Below are 24,877 nucleotides of genomic sequence, written 5' to 3' on the forward strand. Positions count from 1 at the left end.
TTTATAAAATAATAGAAATATAAAAAAAGAAAATTGAAAGGGCTAAATGAGTCAAATATCACTTCCTCTCACTCCTTTAAATACCTCATTTTATAACAAGAATGGATTAATGAATGGTGACGGCGAACAACTTGTTTCACCTACAAGAGAAGAAATATCTACTATATTTGTAGTAGGGTTTCCTGAAGATATGCAAGAACGTGAATTTCAAAATATGTTTACGTTCTCTTCAGGATTTGAAGCTGCTACTCTTAAAGTACCTTCATCAAAAGATGGAGAAGAAGATATTTCAGCAATTAATAATATTAAAAAACAAATTGTAATTCATGTACCTAAAAAAAAAACTTTTTTAACCTTATTTCTATAGATTGGTTTTGCAAAATTTCGTACACGTAAAGAAGCAACAGAAGCAAAGGATATATTAAATGGGCGTAAAGTAGACATTGAGAAAGGAAATACACTAAAAGCTGAAATGGCCAAGAAAAATCTTCATACAAAAAAAGTAAACAATATGAATAATAATGGCGATCATCAAGAACAACAACAAATAGAACAAGAAGAAATGCAAAATAAAATTCAACAACCAGTACCTAATCGATATAATACTCCATATGAAGCATTTTACTCTGTTCCACTTTCTTCTGTTCCAAAAGACTTGATGTCACCTATAACAACACCTTCTTCCATGACAAATGAAACTTACTCCGATTTTTATTCCGATCTTGCCCTCAACACCCGTTCGTCACCTCCACCACCAGAAAATTTCATTTCACGTTCACAGTCCATGGATGCAAGATCAATGGATTTGTTTATTAGACCTTCTTTATCTAATAACAATAGATTTCACAGTAGATTATCAGCAGTAGCAGCCAATAGATTTCATAATAAAGAATTGGAATTTGATTATTTATCCAAATCTACACCAACAAATGAAAAAACATTTCAATCCGTCAATCCACATCTCATTCCCTCTCAACATATCCTATCCCCTCCACTTAGACCACTTTCAACAGCTTCCACTGGATTAATGAATCATGATCCTCAACATCATCATTTCTCAAGATTTCATCAACCCCCATTCATCCATACCTCCAATTCAACTCCTCCTAAATCCATCTCACCTGCACCTCATTCACCACCACCACCTCCAGGCATCTTATCACCCAATCATAGCTACCGTAGCCTGGGTGGTATGTTGGTAGGAAGCACAAACCCAGCCGATCAAAACCCTCCTTGCAACACACTCTACGTTGGCAACTTACCTCCGAATGCTATCGAAGAGGAGCTCAAGTCTATGTTTTCGAAATGTGCGGGGTACAAACGACTGTCCTTTCGAAATAAATCAAATGGTCCGATGTGTTTTGTAGAATTTGAAGATGCTATCTATGCAGCCCAAGCATTACAAGATCTTCACGGACATTTGCTTAGTAACTCTGTTAAAGGTGGCATTCGACTCTCTTTTAGTAAAAATCCGCTGGTAAAGAAAAAAAAAAACTTTTTGTATCGTTGTGTATTTATGCTTTCTATAGGGTGTACGACAAAATAACAATAATAACAATAATAATAATTATTCAATCATGAGCACTCTATCAAACAATCATAGAAGAGAAAGTGTCACTACATCTCATTTTGATTCACAATTATCTTAATTCTCATACCAAATTCTCAACAAAACTGATATATACACATACACAAAACTTTTTTTTTTATTCTTCTATTTCCTTTTCATATACAAATATATATATATATTTTTTGCTATATAAATTAATAAAAAAGCCATGAATTCCTCTCATATCAGATATCCAATATACATGGTCTATTGCGTCTTTGTTGCCTGTTTAGGATCATTTAGCAATGGTTGGGTGATTGGATCGCCCAATGTGCCAGGAGAGGTGACACATCACTGCCTGAATGGTGATACTTATTCTCATGATTCATTTTTCCCTGATTGTTTGCCAATGAATGATGGATTATGGTAAGATGCATTCTGTGTACGGTGGAATCCAACAATTTATTTTGTAGGGGGTTTGCAGTTGCCTCATTTTGTGTGGGTGGATTGATCGGAGGTTTATCAGGAGGTGTTATTCAAACGAAATTGGGTCGTAAACGAACTATTCTGTTGAATAATCTTGGTTTTATTATCGGTGGTATTCTGATTGCCTGTGCTATCAACAGTCCTATGTTTGTCATCGGTCGTGTCTTTTGTGGATTGTCTTGTGGTCTAGGTTCACTGACTATTCCTACCTATATTGGTGAGGTGGCAACGATTCCTGCTCGTGGTGCAATGGGAACATGCAATCAGTAAGCTTTTTTCTTTTTTTTTCTCTAAAGACTCCTTATCCATAAAATAGATTTTTCATTGTTATCGGCATCTTGCTATCTTCTGTGGTCGGTTTGCCTTTGGCCACTGTACCCTTTTGGCGTATCAATTATGTGATCGTTGCTGTACCAGCCATCCTTCAGCTCTTTTTGATGAACACTTGTGTTGAAACACCCCGTTACCTTATATCTGTTCAGCGCATGCAAGAAGCCAAGGTGGCCTTGCAGAAATTAAGGGGGCAGGTATCGATTGATGCTGAATTTTATGACATGATCGAAGGTCATTTGGGTACTGTGGTCGCACAATCTGTGATAGAGGAACTTGGAATGAACCTAGTGAATGACTCTAGCAGCACAGAAAAGGAGAACATTGAAAAGGAAAGTGAAGTCGTCCCAGAGAATCCAGTCGAGCAATCCCGTGAACCAATGAACATGCTTCAAGTCTTTGTGGACCCTGTCATCCGTCGCATCGCTCTGACCGTCATCTGTTTACATGCCTTCCAGCAGCTCGTTGGGATCAACGCAGTCATGTACTACTCGACCACGATCTTCACTCTGGCCTTTGATCAATCGTTTTCCAAATACATGGCCATTCTCTCCACCGTCGTCAACTTTGTTACTACCATCCTGGCCGTGGTTCTTATTGACCGTATGGGTCGACGTCCACTTTTGTTGGTTGCCAATGCGGGCGCATGTCTCTTTTGCGTTCTGCTTGTCATCGGCTACATCTACAACATACCTGCTCTCTTGGTCGTCTCTGTCTTTCTTTATGTCGCTTCCTTTGCGATCGGGATTGGTCCTATTCCTTGGATGCTCACTTCTGAATTGACACCTACCTATGCCTCTTCCTCTGTAGGTTCTATCGGTACTTGTGTCAATTGGTCGGTTAATTTCTTGATCGGTCAATGTTTTCCAGTCATCTTTAGTCGTATCGCTGGCTATTCTTTCGTCATCTTTGCTGTCTTTGCCATCCTTTCCTTTTTGTTTACACTCTTTTTCTTGCCTGAAACCAAGGGTCGATCTTTAGAAAGTATTGTGAAGGGCTATGAAAAATATAGGCAATAGAAAAAAAAACTTTTTTTTTAAAGAATAGATCATATTTTCTCAGTTTTTTTTTTTTTAATCAATAAAAGACGTTATATGTTCAAGAAGGATTAGAATTAGGTTTCAATGTACAAGATATTAAGCTAGAAGAAAGTTGATTTGCTAAATGAGGAGGTAATTGAGCTACTGCCTGTGGCAAAAGTCGAGCCAGTGAAGGTGGTAGAGGATAATGTTCGGGATCTAGTAAATGCTGACATAGGGTTTCCTGTAACTGTACTTGGATTTGATCCGCTGTCTCAGGTGTTGCTTCCAGTTCAGAGTTATTGTTTGCTTGATTCGTCTCATCATGCTTCATCCTTTTCCGTGAACCTTCCTCTTCTGGTGAACTTCTTTTTTCCATGCACTGACTGATTGTCCAATAGGTGCCCTTGTTCGATTCCTTTTTTGGTACTTTGGTAAAAGCCTTGTTGGAAGAAAGATGATGGCGGATCGAACTCTGTGAAATAGGGTATATCAATCCTCATAAAAATTTAGAGGAAGGAATGTTTTTACCTGCCATTCTTTTTGCGGTTGTCGAACATAAGGAAACTTATCTGCAATGTACACACATATGTCATCCAACGTCATCTTCTTATCCTCTACTGAGTTGATGGCTTCAGTGATCAAGGCGGCGTAAGAAAGTGGAGGCTTTGGAAAATTATTTTTAACAATCTTTTGAAGAGATGGTTTTTCTAGTTGCTGAGGTATTGATATACAGTTATCTTCTATTTTTGATCGCTCTCCACGATCCATTTTAGTTAGCAAAAACTGAAATGAAACCTCGCCTATTTGTATTTTTGCACTACAGTAAAATGTAAACATAAAAGACCTTTTATCTCTATTTACTTACCGGTTCTCTAGTGGAACTGTGACACCTTTTTCGATAAACCTTTCATTGACAAAAACACCGTTTTTCCCAAAGACTGTCATTTCGAATCTTTGCAATGTAAAGTTGTAGAATAACTGTGCATGTTGACGTGAAACCGATTTAGCATTTCCTAAAGGAATGTCTATCCGATCTTTTACTTTTGTTGTTCGACCTAAAGTGACCCGTAAGTTGTGAATGTAATAACAAAAATTGTCTCCTTCAAGTTTAGCATAGGCCTGTCCTTTATCGTTATCTGTCATGATGGGTATATAAAAAAAAGAGTGGGAGGGTCCTATTCAAACGGCGCCCTCCAGCTTCCTGAAAAGTGAGATTTGAATGGCGACTGTTCAGACGATAGCAAGTCTTTAAAGTAGGGTAATAATGGTAAATTCATGTTTTGTTTGCATTATGCTTTTTGTCTGCCTTTGTATCTATGGCTGTAGATAGACATCAAGTTGGATAGATGAAAAAGGATGATTTCTCTCTCTCTTTGTCTTTTGCTAACCATCTTTTTCTTGAGAGTTTGGCTAACAAACTGGAGCATGGGATCCACTTTCCCATGTGCTAATAAATTACGACAACTAATATCAAATTACAAAGTAGGAATTCATTGATATAGCATTCCAAACAAAGAATGCTCATCAATAGGCTGTTTCATTCATGACAAACATGATAAACTTAAAGATATAGCACTAATATAATACAGGGGGTGGGGATTCCTATGGATTTATACAGATACTCAGCTAATTTGAAGGGGTATGTTCATCCATTAATTTTCATGTTTGACGTATTTCGTCATATTTGATTTCTGATTCAACGCACTAGCGCCCACCTTGTCTGAAAGAAACGAAACTTTTTTATCCTCCTGTCAATGTTTCTTCTTGGTATATACTTATTCTGATCCAGTAACATTTTAAAGACAAGCACGTATATACAAAGCAAAGATAATACGATATGCTTTAAAACACCTTTAAGCCTTTTAGAAATAATATTCTTGAGAAATGGGTTAATGAGGTGGTATTGCCATGTAATAAAGTGATGCTATAATTAGGCAAAGTAAACGCAAACAGATGCTGGATGTTCTGTTAAGCAAATAGTACTTTTGTAGGATGACCCAAGAGACGTGGATAGGGATAGAAGGTTACAGATGATACTAAATTCCATGTAGCTCCCAAAATATTTCTTTTGTCGTCAACTGTGGCTTATCATTGATCTATTGAACAGTCTTGATACCCACACAAGCAGAGAAGATGGTCCAATTGATTGATAGGCAATGTCCGAACAAACAATTGCAAGTAAGCTTTCATCGTCCTGTTTTTGCGGCTGTCTTTGATGGATGGTTGGCAAAGAGTGCTTGGCTTTTTTTTTTATTATAAAAAACGTTTGGTGATTTATTATAAGGACAACATCATGTTGCAAAGATCAGCAAAACCCATACATGTACAAACAATGCGGATGACGGTTCAAGAATAGTTATAGCCTAGGTTTTCAGCTAGCGGTGGATATCAAAGATGAGACATTTAGTATCACCATAGGCTTGCCAAATGTAAAGATAGAGAGAGAGAGAGCTTTGATGGCATTGAGAAAAGCATATTGTACTTTAGTTTGTCCTTGCTCATCACTGGCGTTATGAATTTTATGAAGCCAGAAAGAAGGCGATCCCACTCCCAATATTCATAAGCAGGAAGATGAATATGAAAGCAAATCAATGCAAGTGATATCCTTCAAGATTATAGAAAAGATCTCGCATTCTAACATTGTCTGTAGAAACCCGTTACGTGGTAGAAGATTGCGGCCATTGGAGTACATGCGATGCAATCAGAAAGCAGCCATGGTTGTCATCAATAAATTTGGTTTCAAACACACTCAAGTCATTTTATTTTCCATTTTGCTATTATTTGACCACTCTTTGGCTTCAATAAAGCATATCATAGTTTGAACATAGCCTATAATGTTTTTTTTTTTTTTTTTTTTTTTTTTTTTTTTTTTTTGCTCTCTTTTGAGTGATTATAGACCCAATATGATTGGAATCACATAGAATAAAATAGGGTCTATTTGTTGATTAGAAAACGTCATTCAGAGTTAAGCAGAAGCCAGCTTGTAGTCATCTCGAGTGGCTAGGGACAGCACTCATAAGGATGCGATCATCTCGTCCAAGACAAGATGAAGAGACATCCTGTAATGCTTATAAAGAATAAGACCGTCTTTATTTTACTTTCACAAGTATGAAGAGACCTTAAAGGTGGAAGACAGAAGGATGGTAACCATAGGCCAATCAAAAATGATTTTATACAATTTCGCCCTATTTTTTTTTTTTCTTTCTTTTTTTTTTTTCTTTCTTTTTTTTTTCTTTAATGGAAGAACCACAAGCAAAGCGAGCACGTCTTAATTCACCAACAAAGAATGTTAAAAAAGATAAAGAGACAACGGATCTTTATTTAGATACCATCGATCGACACATGCTTGATTTCGATTTCGAAAAAGTCTGTTCTGTTTCTCTTTCCCATTTAAATGTTTATGCTTGTTTGACTTGTGGCAAATATTATCAGGGAAGAGGCAAGTCTTCACACGCCTACTTCCACAGTATAGATAAAGACCATCATGTGTTTATTAATCTTTCAACACTAAAGGTACATGAACATTGTAATATTGAAAACGAGTGCTGACATAAAAAAAAAAAGGTGTATGTTTTACCTGATGGTTATGAAGTAGATGATCCTTCATTGAATGATATCAAGGTAAATAAGAAGGAACTCGTGCGTAAGAGGTGAATGTGCTTATCTGCTGCTTTAGTACGTGTTGAATCCGATACTGACCAAAAAGCAAGTTGAAGAACTGGACAAGACGTTGAAAACTTCTTACGATCTGAATAACAAGAAATACTTTCCTGGATTTGTTGGTTTAAATAATATCAAGGCCAATGACTATGTCAATGTGATCATTCAAGCCCTAGCCCATATCCCACCTATCCGAGATTATTTTATATTGCAAGATTTTGAAGCAAAGGGTTCTTCTCAGCTAGGTAGAAAGGGAAGAGGTTCCTTGTGAGTTGTATGCTGAATGTTTTCTTGATAGTGTGTAGATTTAGCGCGCTCGTAAGGAAAATATGGAACCCTAGAGCATTTAAAGGGCAAGTGAGTCCACATGAATTGGTGCAAGAGATCTCGAACGCCAGTCGAAAAAGGTTCAAACTGACTGAGCAAAGCAACGCGATTGACTTTCTGTCTTGGTTCTTGAATACGCTTCATAAAGATTTGGGTGGAACGAAAAAGAAGAACAGCAGTAGGTTTGAAAAGAAGGGGATGAACGGAGGGTGGCTAATGAAAAGCAATCTATCATTCAGGTATCATCTATCAATATTTTCAAGGCGAGGTCAAGGTAGAATCCCAAGAACCCGGCCTGCCCACCGAAAAGGACGCACTCGCCAAGTTCAATCCAAACCGAGCGATCACGACCACGACGTCACCCTTCCTCTTCTTGGCTCTGGATTTACCACCCGTGCCTTTATATCAAGACGAACGCGAGCGAGACATCGTGCCCCAGGTGCCTCTGACGACGATTTTGAGCAAGTTTGATGGAAAGCGGGTGCAAGAGGTGTCCAATCAGCTGAAACGGTACAGTATCACTCGACTTCCTCAATTCCTCATTCTTCACATCAAACGATTCACAAAGAACAGTTGGACGAACGAAAAGAACCCGACCATCGTGAATTTTCCTATCAAAAACATTGACATGTCCAACTGTAAGTGACCCCGGCTCGAGCGACACGAGCACTAACCTCTTCCTTCCCTAGTCTCGAGTGATCCCGAAACGGACACCTTGGGAGCTCACTATGATCTCTTGGCCAATATTTCCCATGAAGGCGAATCAGGACCGGGTAAAGGTGCCTATAAAGTCCATGTGCGTCACCGTGGTACAGAACAGTGGTATCAGATACAGGATTTGATCGTGGAAGAAATCATGCCACAGATGATCTTTATGTCGGAGAGTTATATTCAGGTAAACATATCAGAGAGAGAGAGAGAGAGAGAGCAGATGATATTAATGGATTGGTATTAGATTTGGGAAAGAAAGTTGAAATAAAGTACTTTAAAGGCGATTAAGAGTGATTTATTAATAAAGAATAGAATAAAGAATTATATAACAAGGAAGAGACGAGAGTATGTATGTACGGATGTGTATGATTTTGTATATTTCTACTTGTTTCTGTTGATAAAGGTTTTGTTTAATAGAAACAAAGTCTTGGTCACATTGAGACGAACATATTCAAGATCGAGCAGCTCCACAGAGTCTTGTTGCTATTGGGAGGGTGAGGATCAGCCCAGCTGGTTTTTATGTTTGTGTTTACCTTTTCAAGCAAATCATCCAATTTCAAATCCATCTCAAGAATCGGCTTATCTCTTCCCTTGAAATGCATGGCGATGATAAAGGTGCCAGGCAAGGGGGATGAGATGGTGAAGAAGATGTTGCCCCTTCTGTTCTCTGGCACGGTACTTTCGGTGATCACGCCTTCTTTCTCAAGACTGTTGTGAGAGAATCGGATGGGACCTCGCACGGTGAGGGCCTTCTTGGGCTTCTGACCGCCTTCGATCTCGACACCGATGCCCACCTTGGACTTCTTGTCCGATCCGCTTTGGATGCGGACATTTTGGAGGTAGGCCTTGTAGCTCTCGAGTTGAACCTTGAGGTAATTGTTGTGATCCAAGATGGTGTTGTACACCGCCTGCAGGGAATCGGTCTCTTGCAGCATTCTCTCCTTGAGGTTACCGAGATGACTGAGTTCCTGGCTGATTTCTTCCACCAGCAGCTTGTAACGGTCTCGGGAATCGATGACGCCCGCGTCTTCCAATTCCTTCAGCATGTCCTTGACCTTGATGCCCTTTCGGACCAGTTGGGCGTCTTTGGTGGTCGCGGCCACCTCGGCAATGTAATCCAGATCGAGGGGACCGGAGGCGAGGTGAGGAAAGGAACGGATGAGTTGGACGTAGATCGCTTTGGTTTCCATGTAGAGAATGTCGTTTTGGGTAATGTTGTTTTCTGACATGAGGGCTGTCGTCAGGTCCTGAATCGGAACCTCCCACCGACTGAACAAGGGCAGGTCGATCGTCTTGTTCTCCTGTCGTGAGACCTGGGCGGGCGTCGGTGCGAGTTCGGTCATCAGGATCCGAAGATGGTCTTTTTCTTTGGGTGCGATCACGTCCAGATGCCGTTCGATCAAGGTATGTGTGTTGTACATTTCGTTCAGTGAAATGTTGATGACAATGTCTTTCTTGGACAACGCCATGTATTGATCCATCTCCAACGTCTCATAGAAATCACCGACTTCACACAGCTCGTTCAGGAACCGGTTGATCCTCTGCTTGTTTTTTTCGACAAATGAATTGGTGGGTAGCATGTAGGCTTCCTTTGAATACGAAGGCTTGTTGGCCAGGTTTTGGAGCATCTTGGCCACCAAGGTCAGCGTTCTCCTCGGTGCATTCCCAGGTGCGGCATCCAGCAGCATGTAAGCGCGTGGGGTCACGATAGCCGGGTTGATGAATCGAAGAAAGAAGAAGCCGCCGATCATGGAACAGATCGAATACTCGGATGCCTCTGGGTTCTTTCTCTTTGTGAGCGATCGAATCTGTTTGCAGATCCACCGGATCCCGTACGGAACGGACAGGATGGAGGAGATGATGATGGTCAAGAAGCTTTCTGCGATCTCCATCAGCTTCTCTAGGCGGGGTTGAATGATGCGCTGGACATCCTCATTATTGGCAGCCACTTCAGGCGTCACGCTCTTGGGTAAATCTGGCGGTAGATGGCCTTGGTCCTGTTCGATTTGGGTGATCATTTGGTCATAGACTTTGATTGGGTTGATTTCGAGATCGAGGTCTTGAAGTTTGACCAGATCGGCAATCTTGCTGGACAAGGTCGATTTCAGATAGGCCTGTCCGGGTCCTCTTCTGGTGTAGGTCGTCATCATCCTCGACACCGGCGTGTTGGCTCTTAACAGAGATCCAAATTCAGTAGACGTTTCGAATTGGGCAGCCAATACATTCTGCTGAACGTTTAAACTTTTCTTTCTCTATTTCCCTACGCCTTTTGTTACCTGAAACATGGTCAGCAGCAAGTGCTCTTCCCTACTTTCATATTGATTTCCATAAAGAGTAAACATCACTGTCTGAAGCAGCGTATCGATCTCGGCCAAACTGACAAGTCTGCATAAAGTGGCAATATGTCTGGGTTCACTTTGAAGTATAAAAAGAAAATTTCCATAGAGTTGCATTTTACGATCATCCGGAAAGTGATCTGTATCACCCAAACCATAGTCTTCAAGATGAGTCGCCATTTCATTTTGCTAAGAGTGTGTGTGAGTGTGAAATCGTTTGATGTCTGTTTATAATTACTTCATCGAGAGCGATGCGGTTTTGAATGAGGAGAGCAATACGAGAATCAAGGTATCTGACGTCTCTTTCCAACACAAAGTTCTTTTTGGATTGAACTGATATTTTTGATTTCAATTCCCTTAGATTTCTTTGAGCTAAAAAAAAAAAAAAATGAATGGGCTGTGCGTTTGAAGAAAAGAAGAAGCAAACCTTGAGCTAACTCATCCTCTACTTCATTGTCTTGTTCAGCTGCCATGGAATAAAAAGCAGAAACTGAATATCGCTTGGAACCTCGTCCAGACTTGGCTCTATTCGAATGATGACTATTCGCAGCAGCAGCAGCGACTGCTCTTGATACCATCTGACTCGTGGACGGATATCCATAAGCTTGGACCATACCACTCTTACGGTCTGCCATCTGTTTTTTATTGTATTCTTTTGGGGATTTTTATATAAAAAAAGAAAAGAAAAAAAAAAAAAAAAAAAAAAAACGTGAATTGGATATTTTTAGGATAAATCTTGTAGTTGTACAGAAAACAAAGCAAAAAAAAAAAAAAAAAAAAAAAAAAAAAAAGAAAGCTTTGAAAACTATGTAAAACAACCTGCTGTTTTCTTTCTCCTTTACAAATTTAACCAAATTTAACGCGAATGCTTCTCTTCTCCCTTTTTTTTTTTTTTTTTTTTTTTCCTTTCTTGTTTATGTAATCAAGCTGCCATGGTCTCCCAACTTTTTTTAATAAAAACAAGTTACACAGATGACTTTAAACCTAATTCATTAATTCTTGCTTTGAACGTGGGGAAAATTTTATAAAGCACCAGTTGTTTTTTGTGTGTCTAGAAAAAAAAATAAAAAAAAGCAAAACAATTGAAATGCATGTTGATTTCAATAGATCTTCTCTTTGTTCCAATCATTTATAATGTCCCTTTACTGCATGAAATCCATCTTTTTCAATCCCCGTCTATTGTCTATCAAAAAAAGTCACTTATGAAAAGAAAAAAGAGAGGGGAGCTTTAAAGTGACAACGGGAGCATGTGCAGCGTGCTTCCATCCATTTTTTAAAGAGAGAGAGAGAGAGAGAGAGCGCGCGTTTATGGATGACAGATAAGTAGCATAAAACAAGGGAGGGGGGGGGGCCAGAGAAGAAGAAAATAAAAGAGTTGAGCAATAAAAAGTCAATTGAACACTTGAGACCCCACTGGATAGAGTACCACTGGATCTCACTTTATCAAGCTGTGTCTATCCACCTGATTCATTCCACAGAAATAACACGTGATCAAATGTGGCGTTGCTCCCTGGCTTGATCCATCATCCTCTTTTTCAAGGCCTCTATTGAAGAGAGAGAGAGAGAGAGAGACGGACTGTTTGCAGAAAAAAAGGGGGGAAACTCGTGTGGAAAGCAACCAGAATCGTTGATTGGCAAGTCACAGAGTGATCCACTGGGATGGGTTGAGTGACAGAGCCTCATGTTGTTTGGACTGGTAGGTGTGCGCAAGCCTTCAACCGAGGTTTTCGATCCATGGTTGCCTGTGAAATCAAGTTGGAACCCTGCCTCATTTGACTTTTTCATGAAGGGTTCTTTAGCACAAAGGCGCCTTTGGATCAGTGACTTTAGAACGCTATTGAGTCAAGGATCATTCTTGGTGGATGTTGACTTTGTATGCAAATGATAAAGGGTTGGGGATAAACAAGGGAGAATTTTGTTACATGCGAATCCAGTCCATCCGACATTTGCTTTTTTTAATGATGCACAGCGATTCAAGGACATCCAATGGACTTGTTTCCATTTAAAAAAAGAATAGGATGGGTTGGTTTCCTAAAGAGGTTGAATGGAAAAAGATGAATGAAATAAAGCTAGGTGTCAGAGACAAATTGGATTAGGACGGACGGATACAAAATAATAAAGAAGTAAATTCCTATTGAAAGAGGATAGGAACATTGAAATTTTCTTTTTTTTTTTTCTCTCTCTCTCTTTTTCAAATTTTGTTTTTAACTATGAAGACAGTGATTGTGTTTGGTATTTTGGCAAGTGTATCGTACGCACTTATAAATGATGTTGATGAAGATTGTATAGGTAATCATGATCATCATAATCCCCTCTTCTTTATTCACTTTTTATTAGTGATGACGCCTATTGGTAATACGATTGTGAGAGCCGGAGAGAAAATGAAGATTCAGTGGTAAACAGAAGCGATGGATCTTTTTATTGAAACTAATCTTTACAGGTCCAATGCACACACGGACATGTTTGACGCTATTTATTTAGTTCAATCGGATGGTGATCAAAACCCGATTGTGATTGCTACAGATTTACCTACAAATCAAAACAGAATCACTGTCAATCTTCCCAAAAATCTGATTCCTTCTAATGCTTGTAAGTCTAAAGAGAGACATAAATAGAAATAAACCCTTTTTTCTTTTTTTAGATTACATGACTTTAGGTAAACCTCCTTATCATTGTCATTCGGGTAATTTGAGAGTATTGGCAGCTAGAAAAGGAGGTAAAGAAAGAAAGAAAGAGAAAAAGTGTTGATGATTGTGAATAGTGACAACCGAATTAAATAATGAAAGAGTGAATGATCAGTTGAGACCAAAAGGATATGCTAAAGAAGAGGATGATGCAAGACAGTTGATTTATAACATGGCTCTTATCATCGGTCTCTTGGGTGCTGTCTTTATTTTTGTGTATAATTCTTCTTATTAAAGAAGGATGACAAGTCATCTTTGATCAAAGTACTGCCTCTGTCATACCCAATGATGATGCTAAACCCCTTGCATATCTTTATTCAGTGCGTTTTGTTTATAAAAGAGATAAGCAAAAGAAAATGGATTACTAAAAATGGTAATCATCGATCGTTTCTTCTCTTGTATAAAGAAGGGGATGATATTCCGCTTAGACTGCGAATGATTAAAGAAGAAATAGCCTTATTTAGTATTTATCCTATCCTATTCATCTCGTCTTCTTCATTCAATAACGCATTGTCCTCTTCTTTTATTTTCTCACGCTCATGTCCTCTCTTTTCCCCACTTTACTTTTAGTGTGTTTGGTTGAAAAATAAAGGACTTGTTTTAGAAGATGGTTTGTTATTTCTCTGTTTTCTGTATTATCCATACACTCTTATTATGTGTTACTTTTTTATAAAAAAAAAAATTCAGTTGATAACAAAACGGTATCTTATCATATTCTACCCCCTTTATAGAAGGGTTTATCTTTTTAAAAAAAATATAAAAGAAATTGCTTATCTTTTTTTTTTATCTTTTTTTATTTTATTTCTCACACTTTATTATGCAGACTGAACATGAATGCCAAGGTTGTCGCCAGTGTAATCGCTTGATTTCTCCTATCATCAAATGTTACAACTGTGAAACGACAACGACTCCACTTTGGAGAAGAGATGATTTAGGAAATACGATATGTAATGCTTGTGGTCTTTATTATAAACTTCATCAAGTTCAAAGGCCAGTGACAATGAAAAGGAACAGCATCAAAAGACGCAAGAGATTCAATCCTTTGATTCAGCAACATAAAGTACACCAAACTAAATCAAATGAACCTTCTTCTTCTTCTCTTTTATCAAACACTGTACTTGAACCTACCAACTTTCAGGAAATATTAAAATCAAGAAGAGATAAATTACAAGCAGAACTTGATCAAATCACCCAATTATTATCAAAGTCAACTGAAATATTAAACATAATAGAATCCATTGCTTCTCTCACAAAAAGAGAGCCATCATCTAGTCATCATAATAGTAATTTACTAGCATCTCTCTTGATGCTCAACATGGCATCCTCCAATAATAATAACAATACACACAAAACCACCATACCATCCTTATCCGAAACAATTCCTTCACTTTATTCAACACCACCACCACCATCATCAGGTGCTACGAGTAATAGTGGTAATAGTAGTAGTAGTAGTCATAGTACATCTTCATGCTCAACACATCCCTCTTGTACATAATGTCTCTTTAATAAATACAATTTGATAATATACCCTCCAAACGTCTTATTTTTATTATCGTTTGGAACTCACCGGGTTCCATTCACCAGGAGTAAACGTATCGCCTTGTCCTGAAGGCTCTGTTGTCTTTGGTTGTACCTTTTCATCTAAAAAGAAGATGAATAAAGAAAGCATCAAACTAACACACATTACCTTTCTTGACCTCTTCCAACACACGTTCTCTCTCTCTTTCTTCTTCTATTTGTAATTTACGCTATTTTATCATTAGCCTCTCTCTCTCTCTCTCTCTCTCTCTTTCTCTCTTTCTCTCTCTCTCTCTCTTTTACCTGTTCCCATTCTTCATCCAAGGCCTTGGCTCTCTGTAACACAATCTCTCTCCTTTTCTCTTCTTGGACCAATTCCACAATACTCGGTGGTTGCTGTCGTGTGTGTCGTAACCATGCTTGCCACTGAACTATACAGAAACAACGTCAATAAAAATTCATTTGATTCCATCTTGACAAACCTGGTAATAAGTTTTGATTAAATATAGTGGCATCATTGTTTTCTGTCTCCTTCATTTGTACCCAACGTTTCATTCTTCCACCTTTTCAACCATCAACATCGCTCTATTTTATTTTATTTTATTTTTTTACCTAGTGGATTGGGACAATCCCAGTATTCATTTCCTGCCAAGTCATACCCAACAAGAGCATGTTTCTTCCAAGGAAAGCGATTGGTCTTGTAAGCCAAAGACAGCTTTCCTAATAAACCAGCACTTTTTGACATTCAAGAGACGAAGAGTAGAAAAAAAAAAAAAGAGAAAGGCAAGGATCGCTTTGAATGTCCGATAAATGTCGTCCATGGGGCTCTGGCAGAGAAAAAAAAAAAAAGAGAGTCGGTTGGGCATAGGGGCGAGAAGAACGCAGCCGAGGTCTTGGCTTGATGGGCGTCAGTGAGGCTTTTGGCTATCGATTGAATGGATTCTATTTCTGGGTGTTTGCTCATGGTCTTCCGAGTGGCTTGATCCTGCCCGTATTGCTTTGATCCCACGGGTGTTTACCCAACAAGGATCATCTCCACTTTCTGTCCATCCCCTCTCTCAGTGCCAGCTTAAAACAGTCGATCCGATGACGAACGAATAAAAGGATGGACACGAAAGAAAGCTCAATACGTCATGTCTACTAAAACGAACATGTTGCCATTAGACTTCCTATCACATGAGAGGTGATAAAGAAACATATGGGAGGAGGTTGCTATTTGCATTCTTTAGAATGCATAACCCCCTTTATGACACACTTTACCCTTGCTAATCTCATTGTTGTATGGTGTATAAACAAGTACGGAAGGAAGAATCTACTTGTTCAACATGGATTTCTTTTTTTTTAAAAAAAAAATTAGAATGAAAGAAACAGACGCGTCAGAGCAGATGAAAGGGGTTGCGTCTGTCGTCTTGAGATACCCTTTCACAGGATGATTCCATAGGTTGATGATTCGGATGGATGAGCCTACGTGTCAAAATGAGTCTGTGCTGCTACAAAAAAAACAAAAGACGCTCTTGCATCAAACACTAGTCAAAAAAAGGTCTGAAAGAGGTTGAATGCAACGACCCTCTTTTTCTGGTTCTATTCATTTGCTGATGCTACTTGCATACCTAGCCGTTACTTTCCCTCTTCTTCTCCAATCTGAACAAGTCAATTAGCTCAGTTTCTTTTTCGCTATGAATCACAGCAGGACGACTGAGGCCAATCGTCCTTTGGATATCGTCTATTCATTTCAGCAGCCAATCGTTTGATTTCAAAACATGGGGTGCAAACAGCTAAAAGTCAAGAATGCTCGCTTGGGAAGTTTAACCGGCTTTTCAAAACAAGAAACACGCTATGGTGATAGCTGCTTCAGAACGGAAGGACCACACTGGAAAGAAGTCTTCAGCTTGTGGAGCATGCTGGTACGACCTTGAGTTTGAATAAAGATAGATGAACACGTTGTACGACAGGGTGCTTATCAGTTGAAAATCAGGCAAGAGGCAGATCAAGTCCGATCCACCCATTCCGGCCTGCACCTTCTTTGGCACGCGTCCACCCCCAAAAGAATGCACTCGACGTGTTCAAACTCCACCCCTGCAAAACAAAAAAGGGAGCAAGAAAAATCCCAATCTTTTTTTCTTTTTTTTTAAAAAAAAAACAATTCACGTTCATCATGGCCGATAAGCAATCCGCTATCCTTGAAGAAATCAAAAAGAACATTGACTCCCTTCACGCCAAATTTGAAGCCCTTGAAAAGAAGGTGGAAGAAGGTTTGCCCAAGAAGCAGCTTCGTATGATCATCATGGGTCCTCCTGGTGCCGGTAAGGGCACGCAAGCACCTGCGATCAAGGACAAGTTCTGTGCCTGTCACTTGGCCACGGGTGACATGCTGAGAGCGGCTGTGAGTGCCAAGACGCCTCTTGGTTTGGCTGCCAAGAAGATCATGGATGAAGGTGGACTGGTATCAGATGAAATCGTGGTGGGTATGATTGAGGAAAACTTGGATAAGAATCCGGAATGTAAGAATGGGTAAAGTAGACAGGCATGAAGGCATCGGGTTCGATACTGACAGTAGATTAGTTTCATCCTCGATGGTTTCCCTCGTACCGTCGTTCAAGCTGAAAAGTTGGATGAGATGCTTGACGCTAGAAAGAAGCCCTTGAACTCTGTGGTTGAATTGGTGATTGATGATAATCTCCTTGTTTCTCGTATCACCGGTCGTTTGATTCACCCTTCCTCTGGTAGAACCTATCACAGAGAATTCAAGTAAGTTGAGCATGCACACAAAAAAAAAAGAGAGATTTAGGCTGACATCATCATCACAGCCCTCCCAAGGTTCCCATGAAGGATGATGTTACTGGTGAACCTCTCATTCAACGTTCCGATGACAATGTCGAATCTTTAAAGAAGCGTTTGGATGCTTTCCACAAGCAAACCGTTCCTGTTGTCGAATATTACAAGAAGAAGGGTATTTGGTACGGTGTTGACGCTTCTCAATCTCCCAAGTCTGTCTGGGCTTCTCTTGGTGCTATCTTTGACAAGACTCTTTAGATTATTTTTCTGTATTTTGTAATTATCTTTTTTTTTTTTCCTTTTACAAAAAAAAAAAGAAATAGTTCTTTTTTGGTCAAAATATACAACATTTCAATTGTTTACAATGAAAAAAAAAAAACTACTTCAAGCACTTTCTTCTTGTTCCTTGAGAGAACGTGTGCTTGCATCGATTGGAATTGATTATGATCGTTTGATGTCATCTTTGATTCAATTGGTTAAAGCAAGCAGAATCGACAAGTAAAAACTAAAAAAAAAAAAAATCAAGTTTTTAAATTGCTGCGGTTTTCTATCCATTCCACTTTTTCTTTTTTTTATTTCATTTATTTTTTTTGTATAATGTCAAGAGAACAAGATGATGTAGAAAGCAGGTCTAATGTCGATGATGAATTACATGATCTTGGCGTTGATCTTGTTGATCAGAATGAACTCGAAAGATCGCTTATGGAAAAGGTTTTATTTTTTTTTTCTTTATTTATGCATGTTCAATACTAAGCAGACGCTAATACAAGGCTGACAAAGCCATAGCTGAAAGAGAGGATGAACTTGACCAAAAGAGATTGGATAAAGCAAGAAAAGAAAAGAAGTCTGTTCAAATAATGATCAAAATTATTTTTTATTGATCCTTCACTCTAGATCTGCCGAGGAGCAATTGAATAAATTAAAGATAAAATTAAAGGAGAAGAAGGACACCGACAAGCTATCGGCCAAGATCAGCGAACAGACCAAGAAGCTTCGAGACGCGACAAGAGACGAAAGAGACATCTTGGATCGAATGAGAGAAAGAAAGAGACCGGTGAGGACAGAGAGAGCAGGTGAAGGAAGAGGACAGGATGAGACCCAAAAGGATTATTTGATTCGAACGGGTAAAATCACACCGTTTGCAAATGTGCCCGACAGCGTGAGCAGTAGAGAAGCCACACCAGATCGTACGGCGTTGCCTGGTACACATCATGCTGTGACACACCAACATTTACATGCGCCTGTTCATCAAGTAGAAGCGTTCGCATCGGAAAAAGAAAAGAAGCGGAAGCATGAAGACGACGGCGATTATGAAGAAGAGGAGGAGGAGAAGGAAGAAAGTGAGGAGGAGGAGGAGTGGAAAGAGAGGATGAGACACAAGGTGCCGAGACTCGATGAAAGTTATGAGGATGACGGAAATGAAACGACGTATAAACACAGATTACATGAATGGATCCTGAATAAAAAGATAATGCGATATAAGGCAACCCATGTGAATGAGGTTTATATATCCTACAAATCCAAACGCGCATGTTTCCTTACACACATCTTGTTATGTTAGGAAGACGACGTGTCGCTTGAAGACATGAAGGAAAAAGTAAGCAAAGAAGAAATAAGTGAGGATGAAATCTATCAACCGCATCCAAATTTCAAAGACCATGAGCTTGATGGTGGCTTGAGAGTACCCGGAGAGCTTTGGAGTTGTCTATTTGATTATCAAAAAACATGTATGTTTGACAACACATAACATTCATCTCTTGTTTATCTTTTTTAAAGGTGTTCAGTGGTTGTGGGAGTTGCACCGTCAAGAAGTGGGTGGTATCCTTGGTGATGAAATGGGATTGGGTAAGACGATCCAGATAATCGCCTTCTTGTCCAGTCTTTATTATTCCAACGTACTCGGGCCAGGACAAGCCTCGGTCGTGGTGTGCCCTGCTACGGTCATGAAGCAGTGGGTCCAAGAATTCCACAAGTGGTGGCCGCCTCAAAGGATCGCAATTTTACATTCGAGTGGAAGTGGTATAAAGACAGGAAACTATACCAGCACAGATGATGAAGAGAGTGATGAAGAAATGGAGGAAGTAGAAGAAGAGTATGAACCAGATCGTAGAGGAGGACAAGCAAAGAGAAGAAAAGGAAAAAGACATCCTGCCAGGAGTCTGCTGGGCACAAAAGCCGGAAAGAGAGTGTCTGCGCTTGTTGATAAATACATCAAGCTGGGGGGTGTCCTGATCACAACCTACAGTGGTGTGCAGACCTACAGAGAGGTGCTATTGAAACATCGCTGGGGATATGTTATATTGGATGAAGGACACAAGATACGAAATCCAGATTCGGAAACAACCTTGGCTATCAAACAATTCAAGGTAGCATCCATTCACTGGATCATATCAAAAAAGACTCACTGTTTTGTTTAGTCGCCCCATAGAATCATTTTGTCAGGCACACCTATCCAAAACAATTTAAAAGAATTGTGGTCTCTATTTGACTTTGTATTTCCTGGTAGACTTGGCGTAAGTCAACTTATTCTTTTTTTTTTCTTTGAAACTAAGCAAACGATGCCCATACAATAGACTTTGCCTATATTCCAATCACAATTTTCAGTACCTATCAGTATAGGAGGATACGCCAATGCGACCAACATCCAAGTACAGACAGCTTACAAATGTGCCTGTATGCTGCGAGACCTTATCAATCCTTACTTGCTGCGTCGTATGAAAGTGGATGTAGCCGCAGATCTACCAAAGAAGAATGAGCAAGTCTTATTTTGCAAACTAACAAAGCCTCAAAGAAGAGCCTACTTACAGTTCATCCAATCCAAAGAGATGGATGCTATCCTCGAGCGTCGTCGTCAGGTGCTTTACGGCATCGACATTGTCCGAAAGATCTGTAACCACCCAGATCTCGTGAATCTTGCCATGACCGATCGCAATCCAGATTACGGTAACTCGGATCGAAGTGGCAAGATGGTCGTTGTCAAGGCACTCTTGAAGCTCTGGAAGGCGCAAAAGCACCGTGTGCTGCTGTTTTGTCAAACGCGACAAATGTTGGATATTATCGAACGCATGATTCGGGATCAAGAGTATCGTTATATGCGGATGGATGGTACTACGCCTATTCATCAGCGTATTGCCATGGTGAATGAATACAATGATAATAAACACCTGTTTGTCTTTCTCTTGACTACCAAAGTAGGTGGTCTTGGTCTCAATCTGACAGGCGCGGATCGTGTGATCTTATTTGATCCCGACTGGGTAAAAAAAAAAAAAAAATACCAAGGAAACTTTGGTTTTTAGCTCATGCGTTTGTCAACTTTAGAACCCTTCTACCGATGTTCAAGCTAGAGAAAGAGCTTGGAGATTGGGTCAAACAAAAGATGTTACTATTTATCGATTGATGACAAGTGGAACCATTGAGGAAAAGATATATCACCGACAGATCTATAAGCAATTTTTGACCAACAAGATATTAAAGGACCCAAAACAAAAACGGTTTTTTGATGCCAGTAATCTTCAATCCTTATTCACGTTAGCCTCAGAAGACGCTGAGGAAACTGAGACAGGGCAGTTGTTTAAAGGAACAGAAGTGAATTATAATAAAAAGGACGAAGAGGATGAAAGAAGACTGGAAGGTGTAGATGCACTAGAGCAATAGTATGTTTTCCTTCTAAAAGAACGATAAAGTGCTTATATCTAATATGATAGTGTGGATGAGAGATCAGAAGAAGAAAAACAAGAAGAGGACCACGTTTTGCAAAGCTTATTTGAAATGACTGGAATTCAAAGTGCCTTAAAACACGACCAAATCATGGATTCAGCTTCACATGATGCTATGATTATTGAAAAAGAAGGTAAAATTAATAAGACCTGAAGAATACGGATATTCATGCAATGCACATAGCCAACTTGGTTGCTCAGCGTGCAGCAGCTGCATTAAAAGAATCTCGGCGACTCAGACGTGCAATGGACATTGGTACTCCTACATGGACAGGTCGTTCTGGATCCGCAGGAGCACCAAGATATGTGTTCAATAAGAAACCAGAAACGCCACGGTTCGGACAGTCGATGGAGGATGGCCGTGGTATGCCGAATGGTTCTTCTTCTTCCTCTCCTTCCTCCCCCTCCTTTGGAGCTGGTATTGTATCTGGGTTTAAAGGATCAGGAACCAAACCTTCATCCAAATCATTACTAGCAAAGATAAGAGAGAGAAAATTGATGAGAGAAGAGGATGCAGAAGGTAATTTATGAATGCGTCTTGTGCTCTTTACTAAATAGTCTAAAGTGAGTGTGCCTGTGACGGTATTGGATGACAGCACAAGAGAAGGCATGATTGTCAAGCTGAGAGATTTTTTATCTCAGCACGGTGGACGTGCCGGCTCACAAGAAATCATGAGCAATTTAACGCTGAATATCAAACAGGAACAAATCATCATCTTTAGAAAAATGCTGCAGCAAATTGCAAGATTTGAAAAGAATGAGGAAGGGAAGGGCTTTTGGATTTTAAAAGAAGAATTCTACTAAAATACACATACATACAAGCGCGTGTAAAAGTCGATATCACATTCGTGACTTGGAATAAAGCGCGTTTCTTTCCCATTTTTACTTTTTTTTCTCTCTCTCTCTCTTGCTTTTTTTCTTTCCTTCTCCCTTATTTATATTTATGTACTGTTGATAATAAAAATAAGTTTATTGACTAGATTACTCAACTCATTTCACTTAGATTATGACACTAGACGAATTCCAACCTGAAGACGACTTCTTGTCTGAAATTAGCCATAAACTTTCCAACGTATCTATACATGTACTACCAGCCACTGGAGAGTTAATAGAACAAAGCGATGTAAACTTTTTACATGTATCATTTCTTATTGTACATTTTAAGAGTTTTTTTTATAAATACAGCTTTCTACAATTAAATATTTGCTCTATTCCTCTGAACATTATAAAATCAAACAATCGATTGAAGCCTTACGGAGATACCTGTCTCAAGGTACAAAGGGGATATTAAAGCCTGTGTATTTATGTATTTCATGATTAGATACGAGAAGCAATCGTGTGAATGATATCTTATCGTTGGATATACTACCACGGATTAAAGAATTGCTGGCATTGAATTCTGATCATTCGATCAAATTCGAATGCGCATGGATTATCACAAATATCGCTGTAAATATAAAATCATCTCCCTTTTCTTGTTACTTTTTATTTACATCTTGTACTGTCCGTAGGCTGGCACAAAAGAACAAACGGACGTGATTGTTCAGCATGAGTTTGTGGATGTTTTGTTTGAGATGGTCAATGACAGGCAGTACGGATTGGAAGTCAACTATCAATCCGCTTGGGCCTTGGCGAATGTTGCAGGCGAATCACCTAGTTATCGCGAAGAAATGATATCCAGAGGACTCTCAGATGCTATTGCTTTGATTTTGGATGAAATATTTGATGAGATCAATGATGCCACTTACTTTGTTTCTGGAAAAATGTACATTTCTGACAAGGTTTATTATGCTGCACTTGATGCCTTATTGTGGTCTTTAGCCAATATAGCTCGAGGTGGATTTCGAACGGCTGAACACTGGGAAAAAGTAAGCAAATGGATTTTGAATGGTAATGATAATACTGAATTTTTTTTGTAGTATGTTTATATGTTTAATATTCTTTCTAAATACATTAAATTGGAAATTAAAAAACTGGAAATTGAAATTTGGTAATTAAAGAATGATATATTTTTATATTGTGCTTCTTATGATATATTTAAGCTGGGGAATATCTCGTATATTACACAATATGTATGGAGTGGACGTATTCTATGAGAAGATTCGAATCACAACTCACCTCTGTAATCGATTAGCAGCCATCTTAGGGTAAAAGAAAAAGAAGGAAACAAAAGAAAAGGCTGCATTAAAATACAAATTGGTTTTTATAGACGTGGATCGACAAGTAGATTAGTACCTGCTATTCGAACCGTGGTCAATATTTCCTCAGGTCCCAACTATTGGATCCATGGTCTAATAGATGCGCCTATTCTCTATAGTTTGACTCGACTTCTTGAGGAGCAATCATATGTTGATCTAAAGAAGGATGTGTTTTTGGTGGTTTCCAACATGGCCTCCATAAATGAAGATACAGTAGACCATGTACTTAACCACACAATTGTCATGCAGCATATCATTGCTCACATCAGAATACCAGGACACATATACGAAGACTTTAGATGGGTCCCTTCCAAATCCCATGCTTGTCTTAAGATAGACGAAGAGTGGAGGATAACAAAGGAGGCAACCTGGATCCTATTCAACATAATTACTATCGGCCGTGATTCCTCAATCAAACAACTTCTTCGTCTTCATCCCACTTTACCAAACGAGCTCGGTTACCTACTAAACTATGCCAACCTTTCTACAGAAATCTGCGAAAGGGTTTTGGAATCAATAATCAGTATAGTTCAGCGTACCAACAAATACGTTGATTATCGTCAGTACAACAAAAACCCAATTGTGAGTTTATTCTTGCAAGAAAGGGTTCCAGAAATGTTAAACACTGTACACGATAATTACAGGAGTCACAAAATAAAGACCCTCTGTGCAAAACTGTCCAAATTGCTGATGGCGTCAGAAGAAGACATTAATCAAACAGCAGCGATTGTGGAAGCAGGGAATATGGCGGATGAGTTTGGTCTTCCTTCTTTAGAAGAGATTAAATCAAAGAGCCAGAAAAGAAGAATTATTCGTGGCATGGAAGATGGCGATGTTCGTTGGATAGAAAATGCTGTTGGTGGCCTCAATATTTAATACAAAATTATGATGCATTGATTGACATTTAAATTAGTTCAACATTGCTTATCTTTTATAAACTAAGCTTATGATGCCATTGATACATTTTGCATTAAAAAGGCAATATATGTGTGATTTCGTTTATGGTTAGAGTAATCCAAGTGAGTCACATTGGATTGATTTGTACAAGTCTTTTGGATACTGACCCTCGCACAAAGTAACATGCTAACATTTGATTCTGATCAGAATCTCCCTTTTTCTGAAGAAATATCAAGCGAAAGAAAAATCAAATAGAAAAAAGGGCATCCATGAGTATCCTTTGCAACGATAGTTATCATCCAAACTATAGTTATTAAGACAATAGAGCCGCATTTTAGAATGCTTATAAGTATACCAAAGTCTCCGACTCATTTGTAAAAAGCAAAACAAAACAAAACAAAACAAAACAAAATTGAATTATTGCTGTTAAACGTTGAACATGAAAAAATGAGTATTTTAAGAACATCTCAATTTAAAAAATCATCTTTTCTTTCTTCCTAATCTAAAATGAACATCGTAAGCTTTATTCCAAAAAAGAAAACCAAGAAAACCTTGGATTCCTATGAATTAAGTGAGAGAAAGCGTGTAATGCACATCAACAAATACATTAAAAAAATCAATAAAAAAATGGAAGATAAAACTACAAAAGAAAATATAACTGCTTC

The 24,877-nt window shown here is 38.9% G+C and overlaps 11 protein-coding genes across 11 annotated transcripts; 8 read left to right on the forward strand and 3 right to left on the reverse strand.

Moving 5' to 3' along the window:
* Positions 1-46: 46 nt before the first annotated feature.
* Positions 47-1,546, forward strand: RO3G_12214 (uncharacterized protein; the record flags this gene model as incomplete). The annotated part of the gene is made up of 4 exons (XM_067666798.1): positions 47-319; positions 368-1,190; positions 1,368-1,463; positions 1,530-1,546. 4 exons carry the CDS (start codon positions 47-49, stop codon positions 1,544-1,546), a joined length of 1,209 nt encoding a protein of 402 aa, XP_067522899.1.
* Positions 1,547-1,811: 265 nt separating this feature from the next.
* On the forward strand, positions 1,812-3,384 carry RO3G_12215 (uncharacterized protein; the record flags this gene model as incomplete). The annotated part of the gene is made up of 3 exons (XM_067666799.1): positions 1,812-1,975; positions 2,023-2,301; positions 2,352-3,384. 3 exons carry the CDS (start codon positions 1,812-1,814, stop codon positions 3,382-3,384), a joined length of 1,476 nt encoding a protein of 491 aa, XP_067522900.1.
* Positions 3,385-3,463: 79 nt separating this feature from the next.
* Positions 3,464-4,530, reverse strand: RO3G_12216 (uncharacterized protein; the record flags this gene model as incomplete). The annotated part of the gene is made up of 3 exons (XM_067666800.1): positions 3,464-3,859; positions 3,916-4,204; positions 4,253-4,530. 3 exons carry the CDS (start codon positions 4,528-4,530, stop codon positions 3,464-3,466), a joined length of 963 nt encoding a protein of 320 aa, XP_067522901.1.
* Positions 4,531-6,624: 2,094 nt separating this feature from the next.
* RO3G_12217 (uncharacterized protein) lies at positions 6,625-8,020 on the forward strand (the record flags this gene model as incomplete). The annotated part of the gene is made up of 5 exons (XM_067666801.1): positions 6,625-6,900; positions 6,952-7,008; positions 7,064-7,292; positions 7,346-7,552; positions 7,614-8,020. The coding sequence occupies 5 exons, from the start codon at positions 6,625-6,627 to the stop codon at positions 8,018-8,020; spliced, it is 1,176 nt and encodes a 391-aa protein (XP_067522902.1).
* A 446-nt stretch (positions 8,021-8,466) lies between these two features.
* Positions 8,467-11,056, reverse strand: RO3G_12218 (uncharacterized protein; the record flags this gene model as incomplete). Its single annotated transcript, XM_067666802.1, has 5 exons — positions 8,467-8,568; positions 8,619-10,310; positions 10,362-10,610; positions 10,660-10,793; positions 10,849-11,056. 5 exons carry the CDS (start codon positions 11,054-11,056, stop codon positions 8,467-8,469), a joined length of 2,385 nt encoding a protein of 794 aa, XP_067522903.1.
* A 1,575-nt stretch (positions 11,057-12,631) lies between these two features.
* Positions 12,632-13,340, forward strand: RO3G_12219 (uncharacterized protein; the record flags this gene model as incomplete). Its single annotated transcript, XM_067666803.1, has 5 exons — positions 12,632-12,710; positions 12,759-12,816; positions 12,862-13,010; positions 13,063-13,137; positions 13,183-13,340. 5 exons carry the CDS (start codon positions 12,632-12,634, stop codon positions 13,338-13,340), a joined length of 519 nt encoding a protein of 172 aa, XP_067522904.1.
* Positions 13,341-13,922: 582 nt separating this feature from the next.
* On the forward strand, positions 13,923-14,603 carry RO3G_12220 (uncharacterized protein; the record flags this gene model as incomplete). The annotated part of the gene is made up of 1 exon (XM_067666804.1): positions 13,923-14,603. The coding sequence occupies one exon, from the start codon at positions 13,923-13,925 to the stop codon at positions 14,601-14,603; it is 681 nt and encodes a 226-aa protein (XP_067522905.1).
* Positions 14,604-14,657: 54 nt separating this feature from the next.
* RO3G_12221 (uncharacterized protein) lies at positions 14,658-15,371 on the reverse strand (the record flags this gene model as incomplete). The annotated part of the gene is made up of 5 exons (XM_067666805.1): positions 14,658-14,749; positions 14,796-14,856; positions 14,930-15,057; positions 15,109-15,189; positions 15,239-15,371. 5 exons carry the CDS (start codon positions 15,369-15,371, stop codon positions 14,658-14,660), a joined length of 495 nt encoding a protein of 164 aa, XP_067522906.1.
* Positions 15,372-16,781: 1,410 nt separating this feature from the next.
* RO3G_12222 (uncharacterized protein) lies at positions 16,782-17,659 on the forward strand (the record flags this gene model as incomplete). The annotated part of the gene is made up of 3 exons (XM_067666806.1): positions 16,782-17,137; positions 17,189-17,374; positions 17,434-17,659. 3 exons carry the CDS (start codon positions 16,782-16,784, stop codon positions 17,657-17,659), a joined length of 768 nt encoding a protein of 255 aa, XP_067522907.1.
* A 1,327-nt stretch (positions 17,660-18,986) lies between these two features.
* Positions 18,987-21,648, forward strand: RO3G_12223 (uncharacterized protein; the record flags this gene model as incomplete). The annotated part of the gene is made up of 7 exons (XM_067666807.1): positions 18,987-19,128; positions 19,178-19,767; positions 19,819-19,914; positions 19,975-20,655; positions 20,720-21,054; positions 21,106-21,251; positions 21,302-21,648. 7 exons carry the CDS (start codon positions 18,987-18,989, stop codon positions 21,646-21,648), a joined length of 2,337 nt encoding a protein of 778 aa, XP_067522908.1.
* Positions 21,649-22,123: 475 nt separating this feature from the next.
* Positions 22,124-24,191, forward strand: RO3G_12224 (uncharacterized protein; the record flags this gene model as incomplete). The annotated part of the gene is made up of 7 exons (XM_067666808.1): positions 22,124-22,240; positions 22,303-22,390; positions 22,439-22,566; positions 22,629-22,985; positions 23,037-23,107; positions 23,160-23,264; positions 23,327-24,191. The coding sequence occupies 7 exons, from the start codon at positions 22,124-22,126 to the stop codon at positions 24,189-24,191; spliced, it is 1,731 nt and encodes a 576-aa protein (XP_067522909.1).
* Positions 24,192-24,877: the final 686 nt, after the last annotated feature.

This window comes from Rhizopus delemar, genomic scaffold (genome assembly GCF_000149305.1).
Source record: "Rhizopus delemar RA 99-880 supercont3.10 genomic scaffold, whole genome shotgun sequence".
Classification (NCBI taxonomy): domain Eukaryota; kingdom Fungi; phylum Mucoromycota; class Mucoromycetes; order Mucorales; family Rhizopodaceae; genus Rhizopus; species Rhizopus delemar.